Consider the following 24,729-nt stretch of genomic DNA (forward strand, 5'->3'; position numbering starts at 1 on the left):
TAGAGATGGTCAGAGGTTAGGAGTACAGGCTTCTCCTCCTAGCACTCAAATGGTAGCTCTCAACCATCTGTTAACTCCATCCAGTTCCAGGGGATTTTGATGCCCTCTTCTGGCTTCATCAGGTACTTCACACATGTGGTGCACAAACATACATAGAGATAAAATAGCCATACACATCAAATCAAATCAAATTTTAAAAAGGGAGTCTGAGAAATGTTAATTTTCTCACAATCATATTAAGATTACTAACAAATTCTGGGAAAGTACTTCTAGAAGCATTTTATAACAGCTGAACTTTGCTGATGCTTTTGGGCAACATATGGTCGTTATGCTAGAGCGTTTAAAAAGAGTTGCCAAAGAGAACCTCCAGTGAATACTGGATGAGTGGCAGACTGCTAGCTTGTGTTTAATGAACACAGACAGGTTGTCTCGTTTGTACATCAAATGCTCTTCAGGCAGATATGTACAGACCAGAAACTGAGGGATAAATTGCCACAGAATAATCCCTGTTCCGTTTATTTGCTTTTAACTTTTCCAACTGAAAGCATAATGGAAAACTGTGGTAAATTTATTTTACGTGTGTGTGTGTGTGTGTGTGTGTGTGTGTGTGTGTGTGTGTACATATATTAGCTACGTGTAGCTTTATTACTTTAAAACAAGTATGTTGCTATGCTCTCATTCAGGCCTGTAAATTGTTTTTAGTCACCAAGATATATCACAGATTTCATAGTGGGGTTTTGGCAGATAATATTTCACCATTTTTTCTTGTCAGATACTTATGTAGCTTTCAGTTTCTTGCTTTAAGGATGCTACTGCAATCCCATTACTGATTTTTATCGAAACACTAGCAACTATGAAATGACTGACTATAAATTTGAGTCCTCTGAAATCTTGACATGACGGAGAGCAGTCAAAAAGACCCTGTCAATTCACACTGCCTTCAGCACTGTATCAGGGTCCACATTTCACTACATCCTTGACAGCATGAATATATCATTAAAATTTTTCCACTCATTGATAACTCTAAACTGTACTGTTTATGTTGCTTCATCTGCATTTGTAACTAAATTTTAGTTATAAGAGATGGCACTGCTACTTCAGCAAGAAACCATATGAAGTGTAAGTCAATGGTTCAAAGCTAAAATAAAAATAAAGCAAAATTATTTTAAAAATTAATCTAATAATGATATGAGTGTTACTGTGCTGCATGGCAATCGGGGATTAATGGCAAGCAGTCCATGGCAAATGGCTACTGTTATTTACAGTGCCAGACCAAGCATTCTTAGACTGTGGGCAAAGCTGAACCAAGCAGAGCATCACGCCTTCTGTAAGCCCTATAAGGATCATTTGGTCTGAAGCCAGCTGTGTGATCCAGAAAGCACATCCTCTTCCTCAGTTCCATGCACTCTTCGTAACTGAATACCCAGAAGGGCAAGCGTTGTCCACAGAGTTGGGTGAGGGCAAGCCAGCACTTTCCTAACAGAGGAAGCTGTACCATGTAGTCCCAAAAGAGCTGACCAAAGACAGAGCCATGAAACCTCTTAGTTCTTCTCTACATGTCTCCTCAGGCTGCAGATCTAAGATACAGTGAGACCTCCGAGGAACTTATTTCCACACAGAAATAAAAGGGAAGGACATTTACCCTCAGTTTTCCCAGTCAGCCTGCCTCATGGAGGGAATGGGAATGGGACTAGAAGACCTTCCGCCTACGTAAGACCTGCTCTCCAGCACTATCTGAATCTTCATGCACTGGAGTTATCCTTTGAAGCTCATAAGCATGCAATTCTGAGAAGATTAAAGGGAGGTGAAAGTAGAGCGAGAAGGAATAACAACACCCTGCAGTCCAGCTCGAAGATTAGTCCACTTAGTTTTAGGCTGTGAGAGGCATGCGAAGGGCAGGAACAATGGTTCCAACACGGAGAGGGGAAGGGGGGAGCAAAAGTAGCGACGTCAGCTAGACTGATTCAAGAAGGCACAATCAGAAGATAAGAGCAGCAAGGAGGAGGCCAGGCCGTGGCAATAAAAATAGTCTCTATAGATGCTGGATGGCTACAAATCGTATTTATGTAGATCGTATTATTTAATCCTCACTCACAACAGCGTGTAGTGAAATTGAGACTCGGAGATGTCAGGTAACTTACCCAAGGTCACATAGGTAGTAAGTGGCAGAGCCGGGACTGGAACCCAGGTCTTCTGATTCCTTCTGTGCATTCCCAGCTCTCCTAGAGCTGAAGCAGGGGCAAAGAGGGAGGTGGAAGTAATTTGCCCATGACCAGCTCTGCCCTCACCCTTCTTTCAGAGGCTGAGCAGAGCAGACATTTCATTCTCTTGCTGCAACCCTTTCCACCAGATCCTTTCAGGACAGAGCAGAGAGAATCTGAAAACGTTCACCATCCTTGGACTCAAGAATGGAATTACGTCCAAAGTTACATTTGGCTAGACTTTGCCATTTAGGCAAAACTGACTGAAATCTCAAAGCATAACAATTTTCACTTCAAAAAAACACAACTTTATTTTTTACAGTTAAAATTACGCAAAGCAGTTTGCTCAATGTTTTGTTTAGCAGGTTCAGTTACACCTTTTAAATTACATTATAAGAATGATTCTGAAAACTGATGAAGAGTCATGATACCAAGCTACCAGTTGTGTTCCATGCTGAGAGACCACTTTTCACCCAACTAGTCATCTTGACTGGGTGATTAATGCCATATTTAATGTAATAATTAGAATAAGAAGTCTATGCATTGTTTTTTTTCAGAGCCCACATATTCAACAAAAATGTGTATGCATTATTATTTTGCTATAATTCATACTCTTTTCTAAATTATGTCTAAAATACATTTAACCCTTTTAGAATTAAATTTCTTTAACAAAATTTATACCTTCTGGTGTCTAGCTTGGAGAATAATACTTTTAACTTTTCTTAAGGAAATACATATTAGTTTCTTATTTGCATTTGTAACAAAATCTAAAACAAATTCAGTGAGCAATTTTATTTCTTTTTCTAATGTCCTAAGAATATAAGGATGCAATTCAAACTGCCTGTGTCTGTGACCACGTTTTCATCATTTCTAGACATTTTTGCAGTTAAGTCTTCACACATTTCAGGCCCTGATAGTCTCAATGAGAACAAGTAGGGTCAAGTGCAAAGTAAGCGTTTATACAGATGAGAGCACTTGGGATAGCAAGGTATTCCTGCTCCAAGCCTGGAGCTATTTTCTGAGCTTCAATTCCTCCTTTAAGCAGATATCAGTGGAACCACGGTCCTGTCGGAGTTGGAAAGTATTCACCCTAATAGTTAATCACTTGACAGTTTCAAAATGAGTAGGAGAACAAAGGGGACAAAACAAAGGGGGAAAGGCTCGGGTAAGGAGGAAGGAGGAGGCCAAGAAGGGGTATGCAAATGAGAGGGAGTTGCCAAAAAGGTATAAAAAATTTAAAGTGTTAATACACCTGAGCTCTTGATTTTTTTTTTAAAGACTTGTATCATACTTTAAAATATTGATGAAGTTTTTTTTTTTTTTTTGGTCATTTTATAAGAAAAAGTAAACTTCTGTACTTTTTATATATTATTGACAATTTTATTTACCTGTCTTTTAAGATAAGTGCTTATTATGTTGTCCTAAGTCATTCATTAGGTGGTACCAAAAATAATTACCAACAATTAAAAAGATTATATGATCACAACTTTTAGAGGTTGAACCATACAAAGCTACGTTAAGCTAACTTCTAATGTCATGCTTTGTATAATAAGCTCTTTGTAAATCATGACTCAAAGCATTGATCCTAATATCCCAATTATACCATCTGAGAAAAAAAAGTATATTTATTCATAACTTTTAATATACCAGGAAATGACTATTAAAAATCCAAGTCTTAGAAAAATCAAAGATGGGCTTCCAAGGTTGCTTTCTGCACGCCGTCCCAAAGCTGTAACCCTGAGCCAGGCTAGCAATATTGCCAGAACGTGCCATTTTGGTCTAACTGTCCTCTTACCCATAATTACCAGGTAGCAACTAGAAAGAAGAAAATATATCTCCCACATTACATATACAAATCTATTTTCCATAAAGATCACATTCTCACACAGAAAGAACACGGTCTTTGGTAAGGACTTGGTTTGGAGCTGTGATCTTTGCTCTGTGTCTAAGGAGGAGTCTCTGATAACACAACTGTATTAATTACTAACACCTCCCACTGTGAGAACAAACTCAGGTTTTACATGAACTTAGAACTCTGATGCTGTCAACTTTAGGAGAGCTAGCACTTACAGTATACAAACTGCTGGCTATTTATGTAAGTCCTTTTATTTCTACCAGTTGTATCCAACTGCCAATTTTGACCCCCTTTTAAGTAAGCAAAGAAGGTATTTTGTTTAAACCAGAATACCCTTCCACCTCCAACAGATCTTACAAATAATCTCTGAAATTAGACTATGCCTCACGCATTCACCTGACTTAAGGAATGGCACTAGGGAAATAAAACAAGAGACCCTCAGAAGAGGACCAGAGTTTCTTTCCTAAGAGGCTTCAAGTAACACCTTCTACCGAATCAAGTCTATAACATGTGAAGGCCTGGGAGAAAGCACACTGTGTTACTAGGAAAGGACCCGCATAAATGCTGCTAGAGAACAGAGGCGCTGACGTCCTAGGGTCCTTCCTCCATTTAGAAGTGCCCAGCTGAATTAACTGCTTTGGACACTTTTTTTAAATGTAGTAGCCAATGGCATCTTAATAAAAGAATAGCATCCGATTTTTATGTTAAGCTAGATTATTGGAGAAAAAGAAATATGAAAATACCTTGATGCTGGAATATTTAAATATTGTGGACTATTAGGTCAAGTTTTCAGCAAAAGCCTGATTAGGAATGTTACAATGGAGAATCTTCCCAAGGAGCAATTTCTTAAAGTTAGCATATAAAAACTTGCAGAATTAGATAAAATAATATTTAAAAAAATAAGTATGCTCTGCATTACTAAATATAAAGTAAAACCATCATCTTTATGTAATAAAATTCAATTACTGAAAACATAAGGGCATAAAGGGCCATACGGTTCTAGAAATATAGTTTGTCCTTTATTTGCAGAAGATAAAAACCTTGGGATTCTGGTGGAAACTGGTTTTATCTATTTCAACACCATATTATTAAATCTGGAAGTCACACCCTATACTTTGAAGCCGAATCTTTCCCATGTTGTAGATGAGAAATGTGAAAGCAAGCCAGGGGAAACAGGAACGCTCTAGAGGATCTCACAAAGGGGGATTGAGGAGCTCCATGAGCACCTAAGTCTTTGAAGCTCTGTCTATTAACTCTGCCTCTTGGTAGAGCCAAAGTGCTTATTAATTTGATATTAAATCAAGGAAGGTCTGTAATAAGAATATACTTCAAGTTTGTTAACTAACATTTTCCCAGAACACAGTTGAGAAAAGTAGATTGTTCAGGCATGAGGAAACATATGGACAATACCTTCTGCTTTCTTAGACTGCTCTAAGCAGCTTAACTAGAACCTCTCCATTGTGCTAGACTCAACAGGTGAGGCTTAAGGCAATTAAATGTTACTCACTACTGCAGCATTTCCTTTCCCTCGGGATTGGGGCTCTTAGCCAATGACAGGCCCCCAAGGGAGTTATTTCAAGCCAACATGTAAAGTAAACTCTTGCCAGTAGTTTCCAGGGTTAACGGAACTGGAAACTTTGCAGCATCAAAGTGTTTCTCAGAAGAAATTAAAACAAGTGCACTCCTCTAGAGATATGATGGGAAAACTTGCTGTGTACGATTCTGTAACAAGTAGTATTGATCTAGTAAAGTATGGGGGGAAAGTCACAAGGAATCAGCCTATCAGAGAATTAAAAAACAAGATAAAAATCAAAGAAAGAATCTGTAGGAAACAGAATGAAAACAAAGATGGCTGAAAATATAAATAATATTAAGTAAGGAAGCACAAATAACTACATAAGATTTTAAAAGAAATGGAATACACATAACAAACTATAGTATAAAATCAACTATGAACCTTCTGTCCACTGCTCAGTATTGTCAGTGTTCATCAGCATCACTGAGTACAGAAAGCTGCACTGAAGGAATTCCCACCGAAGAGAAAGCGAGCCTGCAGCACATAATGAGCAACAGTACTGTCTCCTGTTACAGATTCAGGTGAAATGGTCCAAAAATTCTCCAGAAACTTAATTCAAGAAAATCACCTCTTCCAACTTAGCCAAAGCTTTAAAATTAAGTGTCCTTTGGTACTCTAAGGCACATTCCCAATATGAAGCTTAAATCCTCAGAAACACGGAAATAAACATAACAAAAATATCATTCAGATTCGTGTATTTTACCACTTGATTTCCTCAGCAGTGAGCAGATCAGCAAACACACTCTGCAGAGATTCGCAAAGGAATGGTAGCACTCAGAACAGTAATATCATAGCTTCGAGGCAAACAGAAAGCCTGCATATACATAAGGGACAAACTTCCTCTGCTGAGTCAGGTGGCCAAGGGGAAACAGAGTACACCTGACAACTCCAGGTCCCTTTAGCTGTGGTCTCACCCAATGTACCCCATCGAAGCTGCTTTGAAGGAAAACGTTAAATTATATTCAGTAAACAATAAACTAGCTCCTTAATTAACTAACATAATATATTCATAAGCCCATACTTTAGGTTGGCATTCGCAAAGGAGAGACTTAAGTGATAATAGATTAATGTAATGTCTCCTAGAATTATTCAGAAATGCAAAAAGGTAATTTTATGCTAACCTGGTATTAATATTTAAATTCAGGCATAAATTGCTTTATAAACTCTAATTAAAGTTAGAAACAAATCTGAGCAGTAACATTAAAATAAACTTAAAAGAAAGACATCAAGGCATCCACAGTGCCTGCCATGCTACTTGCCCATGGGAGGTAGCTCACCTTCAGAAAAAAAGAAACATACAGTACTAATGCAATCTATACTTTCAGTGATCACGGAAAGACATCTCAGGCCAGTCTGAAACTGTCTGAAAAGGTCTTTAAATATGGCTTGAAGAGATCACAACATATTACATCAAAATTTTGACATACGTTTTTATAGGTCCTGAAAGTAGCATAATTTTAATGGTGGCCTAAAATATCTCTGTAAAGTGCTCTAGGAGAGGTGGGGTGGTGGTGGCACAAACCTTTAATCCTAGCACTCCAGAGGGAAAGGCAAGCAGATCTCTGAGTTCAAGGCCAGCCTGCTTTATAGAGTGAGCTCTAGGGTAGCTGAGGCCACACAGGGAAATCCCATGTTGAAAACAAAACAAAATAGAAACAAAAAACAAAAAAGCCACTCTAGCTGGGTCAAAGGTAAATTTCAAGGGTTTCATAATATTCATAATTAGTTTATCTGTCACAGCTGATCCTGAGTCAAGGGTTACGAACAGTTTTAGGGCCGTGTATTTGTGAGTACAGAGTACACTTATAAATGAATCAGACTTCTCCCCCATGTTAGCAGGCTTTCTATCTCCTTTAATAAAGGGCTGAGGTATAGACTGCAACTTTCTGTAGGAAGCAGAAGATGCGGGGAACTGGCTAAGGAAGAAATAAGTAAACCACATCAAATGTAATAAATGTACTGAAAAGAAGCTTAAAGACCATTTGCAGTCCATTTGTGGAATAATGTGATTATAGCATGCATGGATAAGGGTTCAAATGCCAGAATCATAAAAATTAATGAAAAGCATTAAAAAGAAACAACACAGATGAAGTTCTGGGTCCATAATTTAAAAAACTAAAAATGCACTTTGTTTCTGACTTGATAACACAGAGGAAAAGGAACACTATCCACATGGTACACTTTGGAAGTTTTCCCAAATAATGGTAAAAACTGAAACAAAACACACTTTAGTGTGTTCAGTGACCAAAGCAAATTATGTCCTTAGTAGTAATTTAGGCACTAACTTATTGAAGAATTTATCAGCAAGAATGGCAAGCCTTTGATCAAACAGGCTACTGGACTAAATACAAATTGGCAAAGCCTCACTGTTGCATAATCCCAATCTCCTTTGAAGCTGATAATTCCTATGACAATTGTCCTATTTTTAATGTCTACTATGATCTTCCATACCCTGTACAAGTTACATATAGCCTAATTAGATTACTAACATGGCCTAATGTTCTTACACATTTGGGGCTTCCTTTTCAACTCATCGCTTTATCTGCCCTAACTCCGTATCTTCCTTCTCAGTGACCTTAAATTTGTGAGATTCCTGTCTTGGCCTAAGCCCAGGAGTTCAAAGCCAGCCTGGTCAGCATAGCAATACCTTGCATTCAAAAAACAAAAACAAAACAAAAATAAACAAGACAAAAGATGATGCGATAGTGAAGTATTTTGTATGCCTGTGTACACAAACACACACACACACGCACACACACACATGCACATATAACACACACACACACACACACACACACACACACCACACACATCTACCTGTGTGCATATATATATGCACAGGGAGCCTGAAGATAGATGCTGCAGTCCTTTATCACTTTATACTTTAGTTTTAGTTTCTCACTGAACTTCATCAGCTGTAGTGGCTGTCCAGTGAGCCCAAGATTCTCCTGTCCTCAATTCCCAGCCCTGAGATTATGGATGTGAAATTCTATACCTAGTTTTTTACATGAGTGATGGGGAACCCAACTCAGGTTCTCAAGCTTGCTCAGCAAACACTTTATCCTCTCAGTCATCCCCTCAGCTGCAGGAATGGTTTTTAATACATATTGTTTATTATTATATTTTCTTTAACAACAATTTTGTCTTTAGAATAGAATAAAGAATTATCTCCACTGGTATTTTGCTTTTAAGAGTTCAAGAAGAAGAAAGAAAAAGACTTAGACTGAAGATAACTTCATATAACAGGAATACATTTCTTACTTTTGTGTACAGGGTGTAGATATTTGTGGGCTTATATATATCTATATCCATCACAGAAATAGTGCCTGAAACCTGGGAGGTGTGCATGGAATATGTACTGAGTAATTAAATGACCCACAGAAACACACAGGGTAGGACGATTACCTACAGAACAGTAACAATCCTTCTGCCTCTTGCCAGACTTGCTGCCCAAAACCATGCGCATGGTAAGGTTGAAGAGCTAAGTGTGATCTGCACAATGCGGATTTTCTGCTTGGAATAACAGCTGAACAGCAGCCACTTCCTGATAGAAAGAACACATGCTGTGAACACTTTTAGAGGAAGCTTGAACACTAGCATGCTCCAAAACATCTCTTAGGACATAAGAGGCTCATGGGATCTAAGTCTTGAAGGCACTTGGAAGCTCAGGGGACAACTGGGTCCCAAGTGTGAAGGACCTTTTCAGAAACAAATCCAGAAAAATGAAGGGTGAATCTGCAACAGCAGCCAACCATTTCACAGGGTTTCCAAAATGCCTGCGGCGTCTTTACTCTACTTTCCTCTTATTAGTTTTAGAGTTCAAAAGACCAATTAGGAAGGGGCCCGCAGGAAGCACCAGTAGCAGATCTCCTTGCTAATGTTTTCTTATACAATAGAAAGAATTTAGAAATATAATAGGTTTTTTCCCATGTAGTATAATTCCATCAACTACTTTGCTAAAATAAGGTTAACTCTATAATGTTTCAGTTGACACACACATGTGCAAACTGGAATACAGCAAACAAACACAAAATTTTTTAAAAACTTACTTTCTACTTATTTAACTTTAAAGTGTTTTTTAACTTTGTTTAGGGACCATTATAGAGTCCAAAAAAAAAAGTAGAAGATGGGGGTTGGGGGAAAGGGCATTTAAGTGGTTCAAAATGAACTTTAAACGTCACATTACATGAGATATATAGAAAGTTCATTACAAAATAGTTTTTAAAATAAGACTTATTTTATCTTATTCTTTTTAGATGCCAGTTTATTCTTCTGAGAGAGAGAGAAAAAAAGGTATGGATTTGTGTGGGAAGGAAAGTGGGAAAGATCTGGAAGGAGTTGGAGGAGGGGAAACTGCAATCATAATATACCGTATGGGAAAATCCATTTTCAATAAAAATAATTACAAAAAACCCCAGCAATGTCTTAGAGTAGTAAAAGGAACCAGGTAAGGCCTAGGTGTAATAACAACAAAAGTTCAAGGTTAACACAGCAAGATGTTTAATAAGTCATTTTCAGAGAAGTAAAGTATTCAGTCAAAATCAGAACATATATTTTAAGTACCTAAAGTATCATCCCTGAATATGTTCTAGAAATAAAAAGGTGGGCATATCCCGATTGGCAAGGGAACTAAATAAACATCCAACCTAAGAACATATGAAAGAAATAACCCTTAGACCTCATGAGAAAAACATTAACACTTAGATTTAAAGCATTAACTTTTATTTTTGATTTTCCATACAATTGACTATTAACTTAGTCTTCATGTCCTTAAGATTCCATGCTTTTTACTTGCTGATTTAACCTTACATCTCTGAGAAGCAGTACAAGCAACTGGTTTTTATAAAGGCATTTTTGGTTTCTATGCAAGCTATTTTCGATTGTTCCGCACTTTACTGGAAAAAATATCTTCATTAAATAATCACCAAAAATGATTTTTGGAAAACTTAGAGGCAATTTTCCAACATCTTGCACCAATAACAAAAATAAACATACTGTTTCACATAAACTCACACACACACACACACACACACACACACACACACACACACACACACACGTAGTGCAAGAAGGTAAAGCTATAAGTTCAATAATCCACAGTGTAAATGAATAGCTGTGCTAAGGCTTCCTAAGAGATTCTCTATACCTCTGCCGCCCTTTAAATCTGTAGAGTGAGTCAGGCGACTAGGAAGGCGACTGCCTTCCTATTGGGAGAGTGGATGATTTGCTTTGTAGAGATTTGATTAACTTAACCTTCAAACGATCTCAAGGTACAGAAAGAAATGTGTTCATAGACTACAACACAATCTCAGAAGCTAAGAATTCTACCTTGAGTCTACATCACACGTACTGACACCTGCATAGATTGTATTGCTGCAGTGGCTTTTAATCTATGCACCTATGCACACATAGATATTGTTTAAATGGGGACAGAAGAGAAATGTTAAGCTGGTGGTATCTATATTTCAACATGTTTTTCTCAAGTAACTACTCTTGCAGACAGAAGAATGGCTCATCATTTCCTCAGCAATGATGCCCATAGTCCAAGCTGTTGCATTAATTATACAAACTCTGCACACAGAAGAAAAGAATGGCAAAACCTCCAGAAAATGCAATGATTTCATCCTGTTTCTGCAAAATAGTTTAGGCATTTAAAGCTCTAAAATATGTGAAAGTATATCACAAGTGAGTATTTAACAGAGCGTGCTGTGGCTCTGAATACAGTCATAGAAGCAGCTATGACTTCTGACACCATTCAGCTATGTGTACAAATAAACATTAGGACTGTTAAGGCTGAAAAGTGAAAGTCCTGTAGCATTTCAGGACCAAACACCTCTAAATGGGGGAGTGCAGTAAGGAACAGCATTAGGTATGACTACCCTGGGAGAGCAAAAAGACAGGAAGGACATACTTCTTTTAGGAGAAAAGAGTAAAATTAATCCCTCACTAAGAGTTCTAAAAATATGAAAATTAAATTACATAACAATTCTACCTTAAAGCTGGCATAGAGTGCACACCTATACTCCGGCTCTCACTGGTAGAGGCAGAAGGACTGGTTAGGGTCATCCTTGGCTACACGATGAACACAGCCTGGGCTTTGTCAAAACATAGCTTATGTCATGTAAGCCTCTAGATAAAGTAAGTGTAAGTTACGCATTAAAAATATCACTTCCACTTTGACACTGAATGCTGACTAAAAACAGCTGGGAGCAGCCAGGCATGGTAGCACATGCCTTTGACCCCAGCCATAGGAAAGGCAAAGGGAGGCGGGTCTCTGTGAGTTCAAAGCCAGCCTGGTCTACAAAGCAAGACAAAGACAGGCAGGACTACATAGGGAAGCCCAGTCTCAGGGGGAAAAACCATAAGTGGGAGCATGTAAAAATAGCCAGCCGTGATTCAACTTCTAGACTACAGATTCACTAAGTTATCATTTTAATCATTAATATTGAATTAGAAAGTATTAACAAAAAAAGAGGAAGAATGAAAATAGCCATCATATGAGATAAAGAAGAGTAAAAGATATGTGAAACCAAGCATTTCCAATAAAAAATATATAATTTAGATAATGATGTTATCTTGGTCTTTTACAGAAAAACTTTGAAACTTCAGAAAATGAGGCTAAAGGAAGTGGCCTCTTAATTAAACCTATGAATCAACAGTAATATCATACTGTAAGGAAGAATGATAAATTACCTTACAAAATGACAGCTTTTCTGGAATAAAGAGCAACAAATATCCATGCTTCTAAATTTGAATCGTGCAATTGTGTTTTGTGTTCTTGCTTTATTTATATTGGAGAATGGGGACACCAATAGAAACACGACAGAAAAACTTTAGCACACCAAATTTAAAAGCAGCTCATGAAAATTCAATGCAAGGCTCCAAAGATGAGGGCTCCTGGCAGGATGATATAATTTTCAGTTATATTTTGACCCTTTATGGAAATTGTGAAAATTCAGTGAAAATAAAATTGTAGAACACTACTTTTCTAATGGCTGTTTGTACTTCCATGTGGATGACAATCCCTGCCTAAAGTCAGGGAAATCCTACAAAGCAAGGGCTCTATGCAGCCAGAGAAATTCTAATTTAGAAGATCAAAGTTATTATATAGCTTGGACAAACAACTGGTAATAAAATTAATCAGGTAACACTATGCTGAGATATATACTCTGCACATATACATATGTGTAAAGATTTGCATGTGGTAAACAATGCACAAAACCATATATAATTTAAAGTGCTTTTCTTAATTGTATAGGTACCTAAAATAATAAACAAAACTTGTATCCCATAGAGATGGAAATTTGACAACTTTGGGGTACAACTTAGCCAAATTTAAAGTAACAATTTGAAAAAGAAAATATGCATAAAACCCAATTTTACAAGTACAAATGTTGGTCAAACATGTAAACAAAGGTACCTATTTCCAAAGCATGGTATAAGAGCACATTATACACTGAAGTAATTGCAACACATTCATTTTTAGTTCCAATAAAGTTACAATCTGTAGTTGGAGTAGCCACTTTCAAACAAACTCGGTACTTCTCACTTGCAAATTTTGTGTGACTATGCATAATCTTTTAGAGCTATTTATTTTCTTCAAAGTAGCCTTTGTACAGAACTTGGATCACGTACCCATGCCTCTGGCTGAACAGGCTTGATACTGCTTAGTAGCACCTCTTCGTAGTTTCCATAGTCTGTGAACTTAACGACCGCCGTCATACCTGAAGAATGCAGGGCTTCAACTTCTGCTCTGTAAAACTGAGGAAGCAAAAGAAGTTTGAGACAGGATGTCAGTGCTACCTGTAAAGGCAGTGCCTAGGTACCAAAGTCCATGTCTCCACCCCCTTTGAAAAGTTGAGTTATCCAAGTATGTATCAGGAAGAAATGGTTCCTACTCAATACATTCTAGGAGTGAGTAGTACATCTCAGACACTTATTACGCTAATCCCTGATGTTCCCTTCGCATATCTCGGTGCTAGTAAGTTTAGAGCAACATGCTGGGATGTTATCCATTCCTCCCTCCCTTCCTCTATTGTTTGTAGACCATTGTGTTCTGAGTGGTTTTGAGTATATGCTGCAATCTTAAGCCTCGTAAATTGCCTCAGTTCACAAAAACTGTCAATAGTCATCCTGTGTCCTAGGAAAACATGCCAATGCCTTCTTAGGAACTTACAGTTTAATCTTTAGCTCTCATGACTCTGTAGGGTAACTGAAAGAGTGTAGTATTCCATTTGTCTGGTTTGTATCTTCAAGTCTCCAAAATATAGCCCTGACAGAGGTGAGTTTTAAAAAGCCTTTAAAGAAACATAGCACCAAGTAAAGCCATATATTTAATTTATTTTTTAAAACGTCTATGGCTTAATAAAGGTTATCCATGTTTAAAAAACAATAAAAACTTATCTATAATGTGGAAATTAGTGCATTACAGTTGTAATGACCAGCTATTTTAAAAATCCAAGAACTCAGGAAGAGCCTCCTGTGAGGATGGAATGCATTTAAATATAAAGAATGTTTAGCCAAGAGAAGCATTTCCAGGGGAAACTATGAGGCTATAAAGATTCAAACAGGGAACTAATAGAAAATTTAAACTAGTTATGATGTGATATGACTATACAACAAATAACAGATTAGGGCCAGTAAATAATAAAGGTCAGAATATGAAGGGTCCACTAACAGTTTGCAGTTCACATACAGGAAAGAGATTTTAAGTAGAATGATCATGTGGCCTAAAAGGATCACAGTGATGGCAGTATCAATGAAAAACTTGGCAGATATATGATTGCAGACAGGGAAAACAATTTGGAGGTTATTGTTATAATATTCAAGTCCAGGGGGCAAAAAAATTGAGTGAGTTTTATAGTGTAAAGAGAGATGGAGAACTGCCTCAAATTCTCCATTCTTCTATAGAAAAGGAATTATGTAAACATTAGAATATACTAGTTGATCATCTCCAAAACATAATTACAGTAAAATTAAGGCACAGTTTCCTAGTGTTTCCTAAGTTATAGCCTATTTCTTTTCTTAAACTTCTAGTTTTGCTTTTATGTTAAGAAAAAATCTGAAACTTGTCTATTCTTGACAAAACTTTTAAAACATGCTTCTTAAGAAGTAGCTTTAGTCTGTAATTGGTTGCATCACGGAGTGAATAATGCCAATTTTTAATACTTAAGAGTATAATCTAGAATCTAAAGACACCCACCTAACTGAATGTGCACATGTTAATGTAAATGAAAGTGGTCACCTTAAAGGATCTTCTAAGAGCACAGTAATAGCTCAAAATGTTTTGAATATCAAGATAGCCTGGACCATTATTATAAATATATTCAACACAAGCAACAAATTAATTCAGCACATTGGGTTTTTTCCCCCTTAAATTCTTAATCAGTCTTTATGTTGATAAAGTACCTATTAAATATAGGCTATCACAATAACAAATAACTAGAATGCTTCGTTGAAAAGAAATGTTGTATTTGACCCAGCACACTGATTTTATTTTAGGCAATTATAATTAAGATTTAAGTTTTATTATAAAGTTTACCAAGTTCTGGGAGGCATTTGGGTATCAGCATACATAGCCAGAACTAAACAATTTACATATGCTTAGCAACTACTGTGCTATGGTCTGCTCAACACTCAACACTCCCCGAAGGAACCTGTCTGCCAATTTCAACTACTGGAGCACAGACAGATCTGTTCTTCTCTGTTGCTCCATTTATCTCTGGCTGACTGTGCATATTCTGTCTTTTGTCAGTGGACAAAAACACCAAGGAGAAATCCTTTTTCCGGAAGAAGGTGGTTTTAGTCTTGCCAACAGTTGGCTGATGGAGTGTTACTGCCATTACTTGGGGCATAATTCTTATAGGACTTCAAGGAAAGACTGCATCAGATACCAGATCTTTGCAACATGCTTGAGTTTCAACTCCAATCTCTTATTTCTCTGGCTCCTGAACTTATCACTTGTAAGAAATACTACAGAAGCTCTCACACAACTGTCTTACTTGGTAGCATTTTTCTATGGTCTACACTGTAAGCTTCATAAATAATGATTTACAACCTTTTCTTGCCTCTGAATGAGGAAGAAGTAGCTAAGTATAAAAAATTTCTCACTAGTCAAATCAAGTATTTTCTTCTGACCTCCATGGGCGTTAGCATGAACATGTTCACAGCCGTTTGTACCATCCGCTGCAGGGACTCTGACCCCCTCTTCTGAACTCCATGAACACCAGGCATACACATAGTGCACACACAGACACACAGGCAAAATAGTCATACACATAAAGTAAAATGACTAAAATGTTTTTCAAATAAGTATCATGTAGTAAACCTAATGAATGAAATGAAAGACTTACATGATGAAAACTTTAAGATGCTGAGGAAAAAAAGAAAAAGCCAGGAATGGTGGCACACACCTTTAATCCCAGAACTTGGAAAGGAGAGGCAGACAGATCTCTGTGAGTTTGAGGCCAGCCTGGTCTACAGAGAGAATTGAGGACAGTCAAGGCTACACAGAGAGATCCTGTCTCAAAAAAAAAAAAAAAAAAAAGATACTAAAAAGATAAATTAAAGATGATACCAGAAAATGAGAAAACTCCCATGCTCATGGATTGGAAGATTAATACTGTGAAAATGGTTCTCCTGCCAAAAGTAAGATTGTGCTGCTAAATAAACATAGTAGTAAACAAACTTCTAATCTGAGAAGCTTCTATCTTAGTAGGTGGCTATTAACACAGTGATCTACCTCGAGCTAAGGTTCAGAGAATAAGAGACTGTAGAACGTTAAGCCCTATTAAGTACAAATACTGTAACTGCCCTCCCAAGCCACAGGGAAAACAAAAACAAAAAACCCTATAGGGGTGGATGACTACAGGGAAACTTTGTCTTCTGGATGCAGCAGGGTAGTATACAAACTCACAGCCGCTGTGACAGCATGTACAAAACCTGTGCAAGCTGAGGCCACACCAAATCCCAGCAAGGAAAAATAAGTTGGGCACACATTCTCACTCCAAGCCTTGAAGATACAGCACAGTCTTTTAAAGCTTGAATATAGCTTAAAAATGGGAGCAGAACTAAAAGAGTTCTGAAGGATGAAAAACAAATAGCCAGGAAACATTTTCTTTGTTTTGTTTTTTGTTGTTGTTGTTGTTTCTTTTCCAAGATAGCATTTGCTGTGCAGCCTTGGCTGTCCTGGACTCAATTTGTCGAGCAGGCTGGTCTTAAATACACAGCAATCCACTTGCCTTTGCCTCCCTGGATGTTGGGATTAAAGGTGTTCACCACCATGGCAGCTGAAACACCTTTTAAAACATTCAATATCCTTAACCACCAGGGACAAGAAAATTAAAACTACTTTCATTTTATCCCAGTCAGAATGGCTTAGGTCAAAAAAAAAAAAAAAATGACAGTAAGTGCTGGTGTGGATGTGGGAAAAGCCAAACACTCACTGCTGGGGAACAAAACCTGGTGCATGTGCTGAGGAAATCAACATACAGGTTCCTTAAAAAACTGCAACTAGATCTTCCACATGCTCCAGCTATAGCACTTTCGAAAATACACCGAAACTACTCTATTCCCTACTATAGCGTACCTGCTCATCCATGATCACCAATGCTCTATTCACAACAGCTAGGAAGAGCAAAGAGCCTAGATGTCTATCAACTTAAGAATGGAGGATGAAAAGATGCTATAGTTGCACAATGGAACATTATTCAGCTGTTAAGAAAAACAAAATTATGAAATTCACAAGTAAATGGAGGTAAACCAAACTGAGGAAGACAAATGCCACATTTTCTCTGCAAATATTAGCTTGAATCATGAGATATGCACGCTTCTTTTGGTATTCCATTAGTAAGGGCTCATAGGTTGGAAGGGAGGAAGTTGGAAGGAAAGGTAAAGCAAGAATAATGGAATAACAGGAAGAGTTAAGTTGGGGTGAGGATGGGAGGGCAGGGTGTGGGATTGAGGAAGGAACAAAAGATAAACTAATAGTAAAAATCTTTAGAAAAAGTCATATGGAAACCTGCTACTATACTTTAGAAGGAGAGACAGAGACAGACACAGAAAGACAGAAAGACAGAGAAAGAGAGACAAAGAGACAGACAGAGAGACAGACAGAGAGAGAGAGAGAGAGAGAGAGAGAGAGAGAGAGAGAGAGAGTTGAGAGAGAGAGAGAGAGAGAGAGAGAGAGAGAGAGAGAGAGAGAGAGAGAGTGTGTTTAAATAGAGTTAGCCTGTAACAAAGCAATAACACCCTTATAAGCCATTCACAAGCTAACAACAAAAGCCCCATGCCAAGAATGGATTCCATCTTTTGGTATTGTTGGCAAGTGAGTTCCCATGGACTGCAAACGTTACAGGTTATTCCCAGTGGCACTGGTTACCCTATAGAACTTGACGATAAGACCATACTGATGAAAGGAATACATAATTAAGTCACAGTATGCGGAGACAGCAAGCTGCTACTAGCCTGGAATCTTCAGTCCCCATGGCTAGCTCTCAGAACTCTGAGAGGTACGAAGTAATTACCAAAGGAAAAAAACCCTTTCCCAGATCTAGCCAATGGACAGGACATTCTCCACAGTTGAGTGTAGCATGGGGTCTGACTTTTACACAAACTCTGATGCTTCATATTTGACCCTGTCCCCTGGATGGGGAGGTCTGGTGACACTCAGAGGAAGGATAACAGGCTACCAAGAAGAGACTTGATACCCTATGAGCATATACAGGAGGAGGAGGTTCCCCTCAGTCACAGTAATAGGGGAGGGGAATAAGGGGAAAATGGGAGGGAGGGAGGAATGGGAGGATACAAGAATGGGATAACAATTGAGATATAATATGAATAAATTAATAAAATATATTTTTTTAAAAAGTGGTTATCAATCCAGCCTGAAGAGAGGAAGAGGGCAGCCCCACCTCTGGGAGGAACTACTGGCCCTGGATAGGTGGCGAGAGAGGAGAGCCAGTTTTGTTTAGAGTGTACTTCCTGGTAAGCTGACCATACTACACTCGAGGACCTCACATCTAAGATGATATGGGCAACACAAATTAAACTTGATGGGGATAATACATTTTTTAAATAAAAAATTGAAAAACAGGACACAAAGTTGAATGGGGAAGGAGCAAGGGGTGGATCTGGGCAGAGTTAAGAAAGATAGCAAATATATTTAAGCACACCACAGAAGATTCTCAATGAACTAATAAAATTTAAAAAAAAAAAAACCTAACAACATTCTGGGTTCTTTTCCCTTCTCGTGCTCACCCAGTTTCCCAGCTGTCAAAAGATTTGTATCACTGTACTTCCTTTTGCTTTTCCTCCATGTCTTCCCCTTCTCCTTTCCCACCATGGCTTCTTTCTTTTCCCTTTAGCCAACTCATAATTATTAATTTATTTATTATAAGGTGAAAAACTAGCTAATATCTCTCTCTCTCTCTCTCTCTCTCTCTCTCTCTCTCTCTCTCTCTCTCTCTCTCATTTTCAAGAAAGTAAACATCTATAGTTTAAAATATGATAAGTAAAATATGACTGAACTAAGTTTAATCACTTTTAACATGGTTCTCATGTGTAAACTAAAACAAACTCTGCCTAAGCATGCACAAAAGATGTTAAATTTTTTTCTTTTATGAATTACATACCTATAAATCTCCTTAAGGGCTCAAAACAAGCACAAACAGAGTAAAATACCGAATACCACCTAAGACTCCCAGGAGAACATCTGACAGTATGTAGCAATGTGTCTGCAACATTCATACCTTGTTGTCCTCCCAATAAAGTGCAAAACATTCATCTCCAGGTTTCCACGTTTTTGCATACTCCACAGGAATAGATGATTCTATCACCTTTTCAGGCTTAATTGGCCCAGATCTTCTTTTGGGGCCACTGTTATAAAATATTTTATCATCATAGGGTCCAGCTGTGACAGGTCCTACTGGCTTAATTGGTCCTACACGTCTTCCTTTCAGTGGCATATCTGTTTCTCCATTCGGAACACCAACAAAACTATTACTTCGGACAGGATTCTGGTAATCAGTATTTACATTAAAATGTTTTTCAATTTTCATACCACTAAAAGCTTCATTATTCATTGTCCGTGATTTCCTGTCATAAAAATGATCAGGATTACCTGTTTGGTTTTCTCTTTTCCCTCGTTTTTGATTATTATAATCTACAAATTCTTGAGGAGGTGGGTTTTCTTTTGCCTCTACATACAACGGACCTCTTCCTGATCTGTTTTGCATAGAGTTATCTCTTTTTTTAAAAGTGCCATCGTTGTGCTGAGAACTTAACGGATATGAAGCGTCTTTAGTTCTGTCGTATCTAGAATACGGCCTATCGCACTTGATCCTCTCTTCAGGCCACACTTCAGAACCTGAAGAACCACTGGGTCTTTCAGAGCCTCTATTTCTAGATGATATGCTGCTTTCTAAAGCTGACTTCGAACTGGGGATGTCTCTTTGAAAACGAGGAGGCTTCTCATTTCTCAGCTGCCTGGTATCGTTTCGAGGAAGATGTCTCGCTTGATTGCTATCTTTTATCCCATTTTGTTCAGTATTCGACACTCTGTGCTGTCCTTGATGAAGGTGTTGTGGCTGAGACTTAGGTTCTAAAAGGGAGAAGTACATCAGGCATATTAGAATGAGGAACAGCACTTATAGCTACTTACTTTTAAAATGCCTAAAATTATTATATTGGTAAAAGGTTACTATTTTAACATCCCCTGTCTTCATGCCATGTTACCTTACCTCTCAGCTTCTTCTGAGTTCTAGTTATCTAGTTATCTCTCATGAAGTAAAGTGATGATGTGCATCAAGATAAAAGTAGTTCAGTAGCTGCAAATTTATTCTATGTCAAATGAGGATACACACACACACACACACACACACACACACACACACACACACATTCTCTTTCTCCTACTGTTTCATAAAAATGCCTACAGTGTTACACAATACAATGATTGGTCTTTGATGAAAATGTTTGGGTTTTTCTGTTTGTTTGTTTGTTTGTTTGTTTTGACATAAATCCCTGTCAAGAAACAGGTCCTGTACTTTACCTAGGATCATCACTTTTCCAAAGAAGGGTACTAATGACATTTGGTTAACCTATGTCTTGCATTCCAAGAAATACCCTATTGATGTCCAGATAGCAAACACCAATTTAATACATCCCTGTTTCCAACACTCACTAGAAGCCCAAGAACTGTCATATAAAGTGCTTAGATCAACAAGAATAAAGGAGATGTTTAAAAGTTCTAAACCAGACTATAAATAGAGATTCAAAATGGCAAGATAAGCAAGCAAATAAAACTCATCAAAGCAGATCCACAGATCAGTTAAAGTAAAATGAATTATTTTCTACATAAGTTTCTAAATGCATGCTAACCATATATTAATTATGACAAAAAGAAATACCCAAGGCTCCAAATGCCTGCCAACTAGACTGATGAGAAAATTTCCCCAAGAGTATCGATCTTAAAAACATACTCATTCCTAGAGAATTTTCAGGCCAGTTGTGGTGGCTCACGCCAGTAGGATTTGCTGCAGCCTCCCCTACTGTCTACCTCCAGCTCCAGAGGTTCATGTATCTTCCTCTCAGCTCATCCTGTTCATCCCAGCCCACAACTCTAGCAGGTATTGCCTGGGAACACAGAGGCCAAGGAAGCAAGGAGCTTAACTGTAGATTATGATTGTTCCCTCCTCTTTTCCAAATCCAATGCCCCAAATTCATCACCACCTCTGTAGAGGACTACCTGTTATGGCCTCTCCATACTCTCTGCCCCCATTCCCAGGGGACTAAGTAGTCCTAGTGGAGCGCCCAGCTTTCCTCCCTCCTATAAACTTCCTCAGCTCCTATTCACATTTCTGAGCGTCAGCTCTTACTCACTAAAAACAATTTTACCCCAACCACCCCCAGTGGCCACAATTATCAGGAGTCCAGAAGTGTTTTCTACCAGGCAATACACAGCTACTATACTCTCCTAAGGAGCAGAGATAACAACAGAAACCAAGGAATAAAACATCCACCAAAAGAGACAAGATCAGCTAACTGAGTTGTTAGTTGTTAGGGATCCCATGTTAACCCACAAAAAGCCAGGCTGTTTCCAAGACTATAGGCTGCCCTCCACAAACGGCAAGGCCCCAGGGCTGAAGACAACATCTACACAACTCACTGAACATGGAGATGTTGAGCCGGTGCCTACATAGAACCTTCATCCATATGTTCTAATGTCTTTGGGTTAGGAATATACTCTGCAGGCTACCATAGGAAAAGATATAAACAGCAAACCAGGCACAAACCCTTTGATCTAGTCTCCTGCCTGCAAGATATGCTAGCGCAATGGTAGCACAAAGTTTGTGCCGATATCTGGTTTGATTTAAGGCCTACTCTACAAGATGGCACCCATACCCAATACTGCTTGGGTACCCAAGAACCCGAGACTAGATAGCCCAGGGAACAAAACGCACTGCCCTTTAAAACACAACGTAGCAGAACAATGACTTCCAATGAGGTTCTGTTATACTCAAAGATCAGTGTCTTGTTCAGCCATCATCAGAGAAGCTTCCTCCTGCAGATAGGCATAAATACAGATATCCATATCCAGACATTTTGTAGAGAGTAAGATATCTTGGAACACTTATCCTTAAGTGGGATGTTTTGGTCAAATTCCTCCCCTCGGGTCTCAGGGAATCTCGTTGATGTGGGCCTTGAAAGAGTGTGAGAGCCACAGGGAATAGAGAAAACCAAGAAAGGCCTCTATATCAACATGAATGAGGCACATATGAACTCAGAGAAACTGAGGCAGCATGCACAGGGCCTACATGGGTCTTCACCAGTTCAGGTCTTATTCCTAAGACCAAAGAAATCTCCAACTGACAACCACTTGCCAGTGAGAATTTAGTTTCCTCTAAGGGAGTCTCACTGGAGAAACAAATTACTCTCAAAGGTAGGCCGTGTGCCCAGCAGTAGACAGCAAACTAAAAATGAACTCAACGGCATCTGCGGAGGCCCCTGTCTCATAATGCCATGTCAGCTATCTTCCTTATCTAAAATAAAAAAAGTTACTTTTTTATTTTTCTATTCTTTTTCCTTCTCCTTTTTAACTCTACCAGTCCTCTGCATATGCACAGCACTTCTACTTTAGTGTTTTTATGGGACTCCTGAGTAGGCAATGGAGTGGCTTTCTTTCTTGTGCCTTTTCTTGGGCTCTTTCCTTTTGTTTATTTTGTCCAGTTCTGATGTGTTAGCTTTGTTTTATCTTAGTTTATTATATAAGGGAGGATTAGGGGGCATGGAAACCATCATCATGTTATACTGCGTAAGAAAAAGAACTATTTCTAATAAAAGGGGGGAAAAAAACCTGACTCTGTGCACATACTACTTAGACGTCTATCCTGAAAGTACAGACTTATTGTCTTTATTTCACAAGTATAGAGTCAAAGCAATGGGCCTCAGCTAAAAACCTGCTGAGAAAGTAAAGTAAAACCTCACTGAGGCTAAAGCCCATGTCTTCTCAGTATGCCAATCTACATCCCCAGAAAAAGCAAACAGCAAGTACCCAGTGACATATTAATCACCTCCATCTGTTCATTCTGGTAAAGTGCAGAAAGTGCAAAAGCCCTTTGGTAATCCTTGAATGGTTGAAAAATACATTTGGATGCCAGGACTGATAAATCCTGATTTAAAATTAACAGTATTTCATATTCAAGCAGAAAAACTAAAACCATTACAAAGAACTGGTTCAACAGTTAAAAGCTTTAAAAATCAGCATGTAGAGAGAGCATATTTTGGAGGTTTGTATCAGGGTCAGCCATCCATCAGTTCTATAACCTTAGACAAGATATTTAACTTTTCTTAATCTCATCTTAAAATCAATAAACACTCATATAAATAATGTATTATGTAAAAAAACTCACTTAAAATCTGTAAAATACTTAGAACTCTCAGTAAACATTAGTGATCATTATTATGACATTATAAACACTATAATTATATAAGTGAGATTATCTACCAATACCCAGGAAAGTCCTGCACTTGGATGCGAAGTTCGTGCCTATTTATACCAATGCTACTCAATCATCCTAATGCTGTGACCCTTTAAAACAGCTCCTCATGTTGTGGTGATCCACAGCTATAAAATTATTTTCATTGCTATGCCATACCTGTGATTTTGTAATGTAATTATCTGTATTTTAAAACTACAGTCTTTGGGGGAGGGTGTCATTACCCACAGGATGAGAACCACTGATTTACACATTCCCATTGCCATGAATGCCCACCACAACTTAGAATATTAACTTTAGCTTTCTGTTTGTTTGCTCGTGTAAGTAGGGTAGAAAGAATGCTTTATTGAAAACTTTATTGCAATGTTATAAAAGAGTATAGCCAAGATACATTATCAGGAAATCCTGCTGCTAAGGACAAAGTCTGGCATTACAGAGAAGCCCTCCACTTGGTGGGAAATGGCAGAGTCCCTTTGCCTGTGGGTTCCCTCTTCTCTATCTGATCTGGACAGCCTGAATTCCCCACATTCTCTACCCGAGGACTGTCCTATAACCATCACAGGTTCAATCCCCTTCCTCCTGAATAAAGTCGTACTTTCATACTTTTTTTCACTTAAATAAAAATCCATATATCCTTAAATTTTTAGAAACTGAAAACTCTTGCAGCCCTATCACTGGAAAAGTGACAAAGTAATTGCACCTCCACATACGGACACTGTTAAAGTCTCAGAGGTTATTTTTTAATGCAATGCACAGAAACTGCACATTTCCATACACAACAACAAAATGCTTCTGTTCTTCACAGGTAGGGGCTCCAGCCTACTGTGAGATTAGCAGTGTTAGCACTTCTCAGTCAGTGAGCATAGCTGCTTCATCCAGTTCAGTGCTGGAAGCTTTAATAGTCTTTTATTCTGACATATTTTTTTATTATAAAAGCTTTGAATAGCCCCCAATTTTTAGAATATAATTTACTTTTCAAAACTAAAATATAGTTATATAATTTTCTCTTTTCTTCCCTCCAACCACTCCTATGTACCACCACCCCATTCTCAAACGCATGGCCTCTGTCTTTAATTGTCTTATAATGGCCATTTATAATGG

The 24,729-nt window shown here is 38.1% G+C and overlaps 1 protein-coding gene across 3 annotated transcripts in view; it reads right to left on the minus strand.

Moving 5' to 3' along the window:
* Positions 1–24,729, minus strand: part of TDRD3 (tudor domain containing 3) — a 130,528-nt gene that overhangs the window by 20,715 nt on the left and 85,084 nt on the right. For all 3 annotated transcript variants that reach the window (XM_084767881.1, XM_084767880.1, XM_084767882.1), the window contains 2 exons: positions 19,381–20,231; positions 13,268–13,393 (listed from right to left, as the gene is read on the minus strand). In XM_084767881.1, the coding sequence (XP_084624007.1) occupies positions 13,268–13,393; positions 19,381–20,231 (977 nt within the window). The remainder of the gene's footprint in view (positions 1–13,267; positions 13,394–19,380; positions 20,232–24,729) is intronic.

This window comes from Acomys minous (assembly GCF_964271855.1).
Source record: "Acomys minous genome assembly, chromosome: 18".
NCBI lineage: Eukaryota > Metazoa > Chordata > Mammalia > Rodentia > Muridae > Acomys > Acomys minous.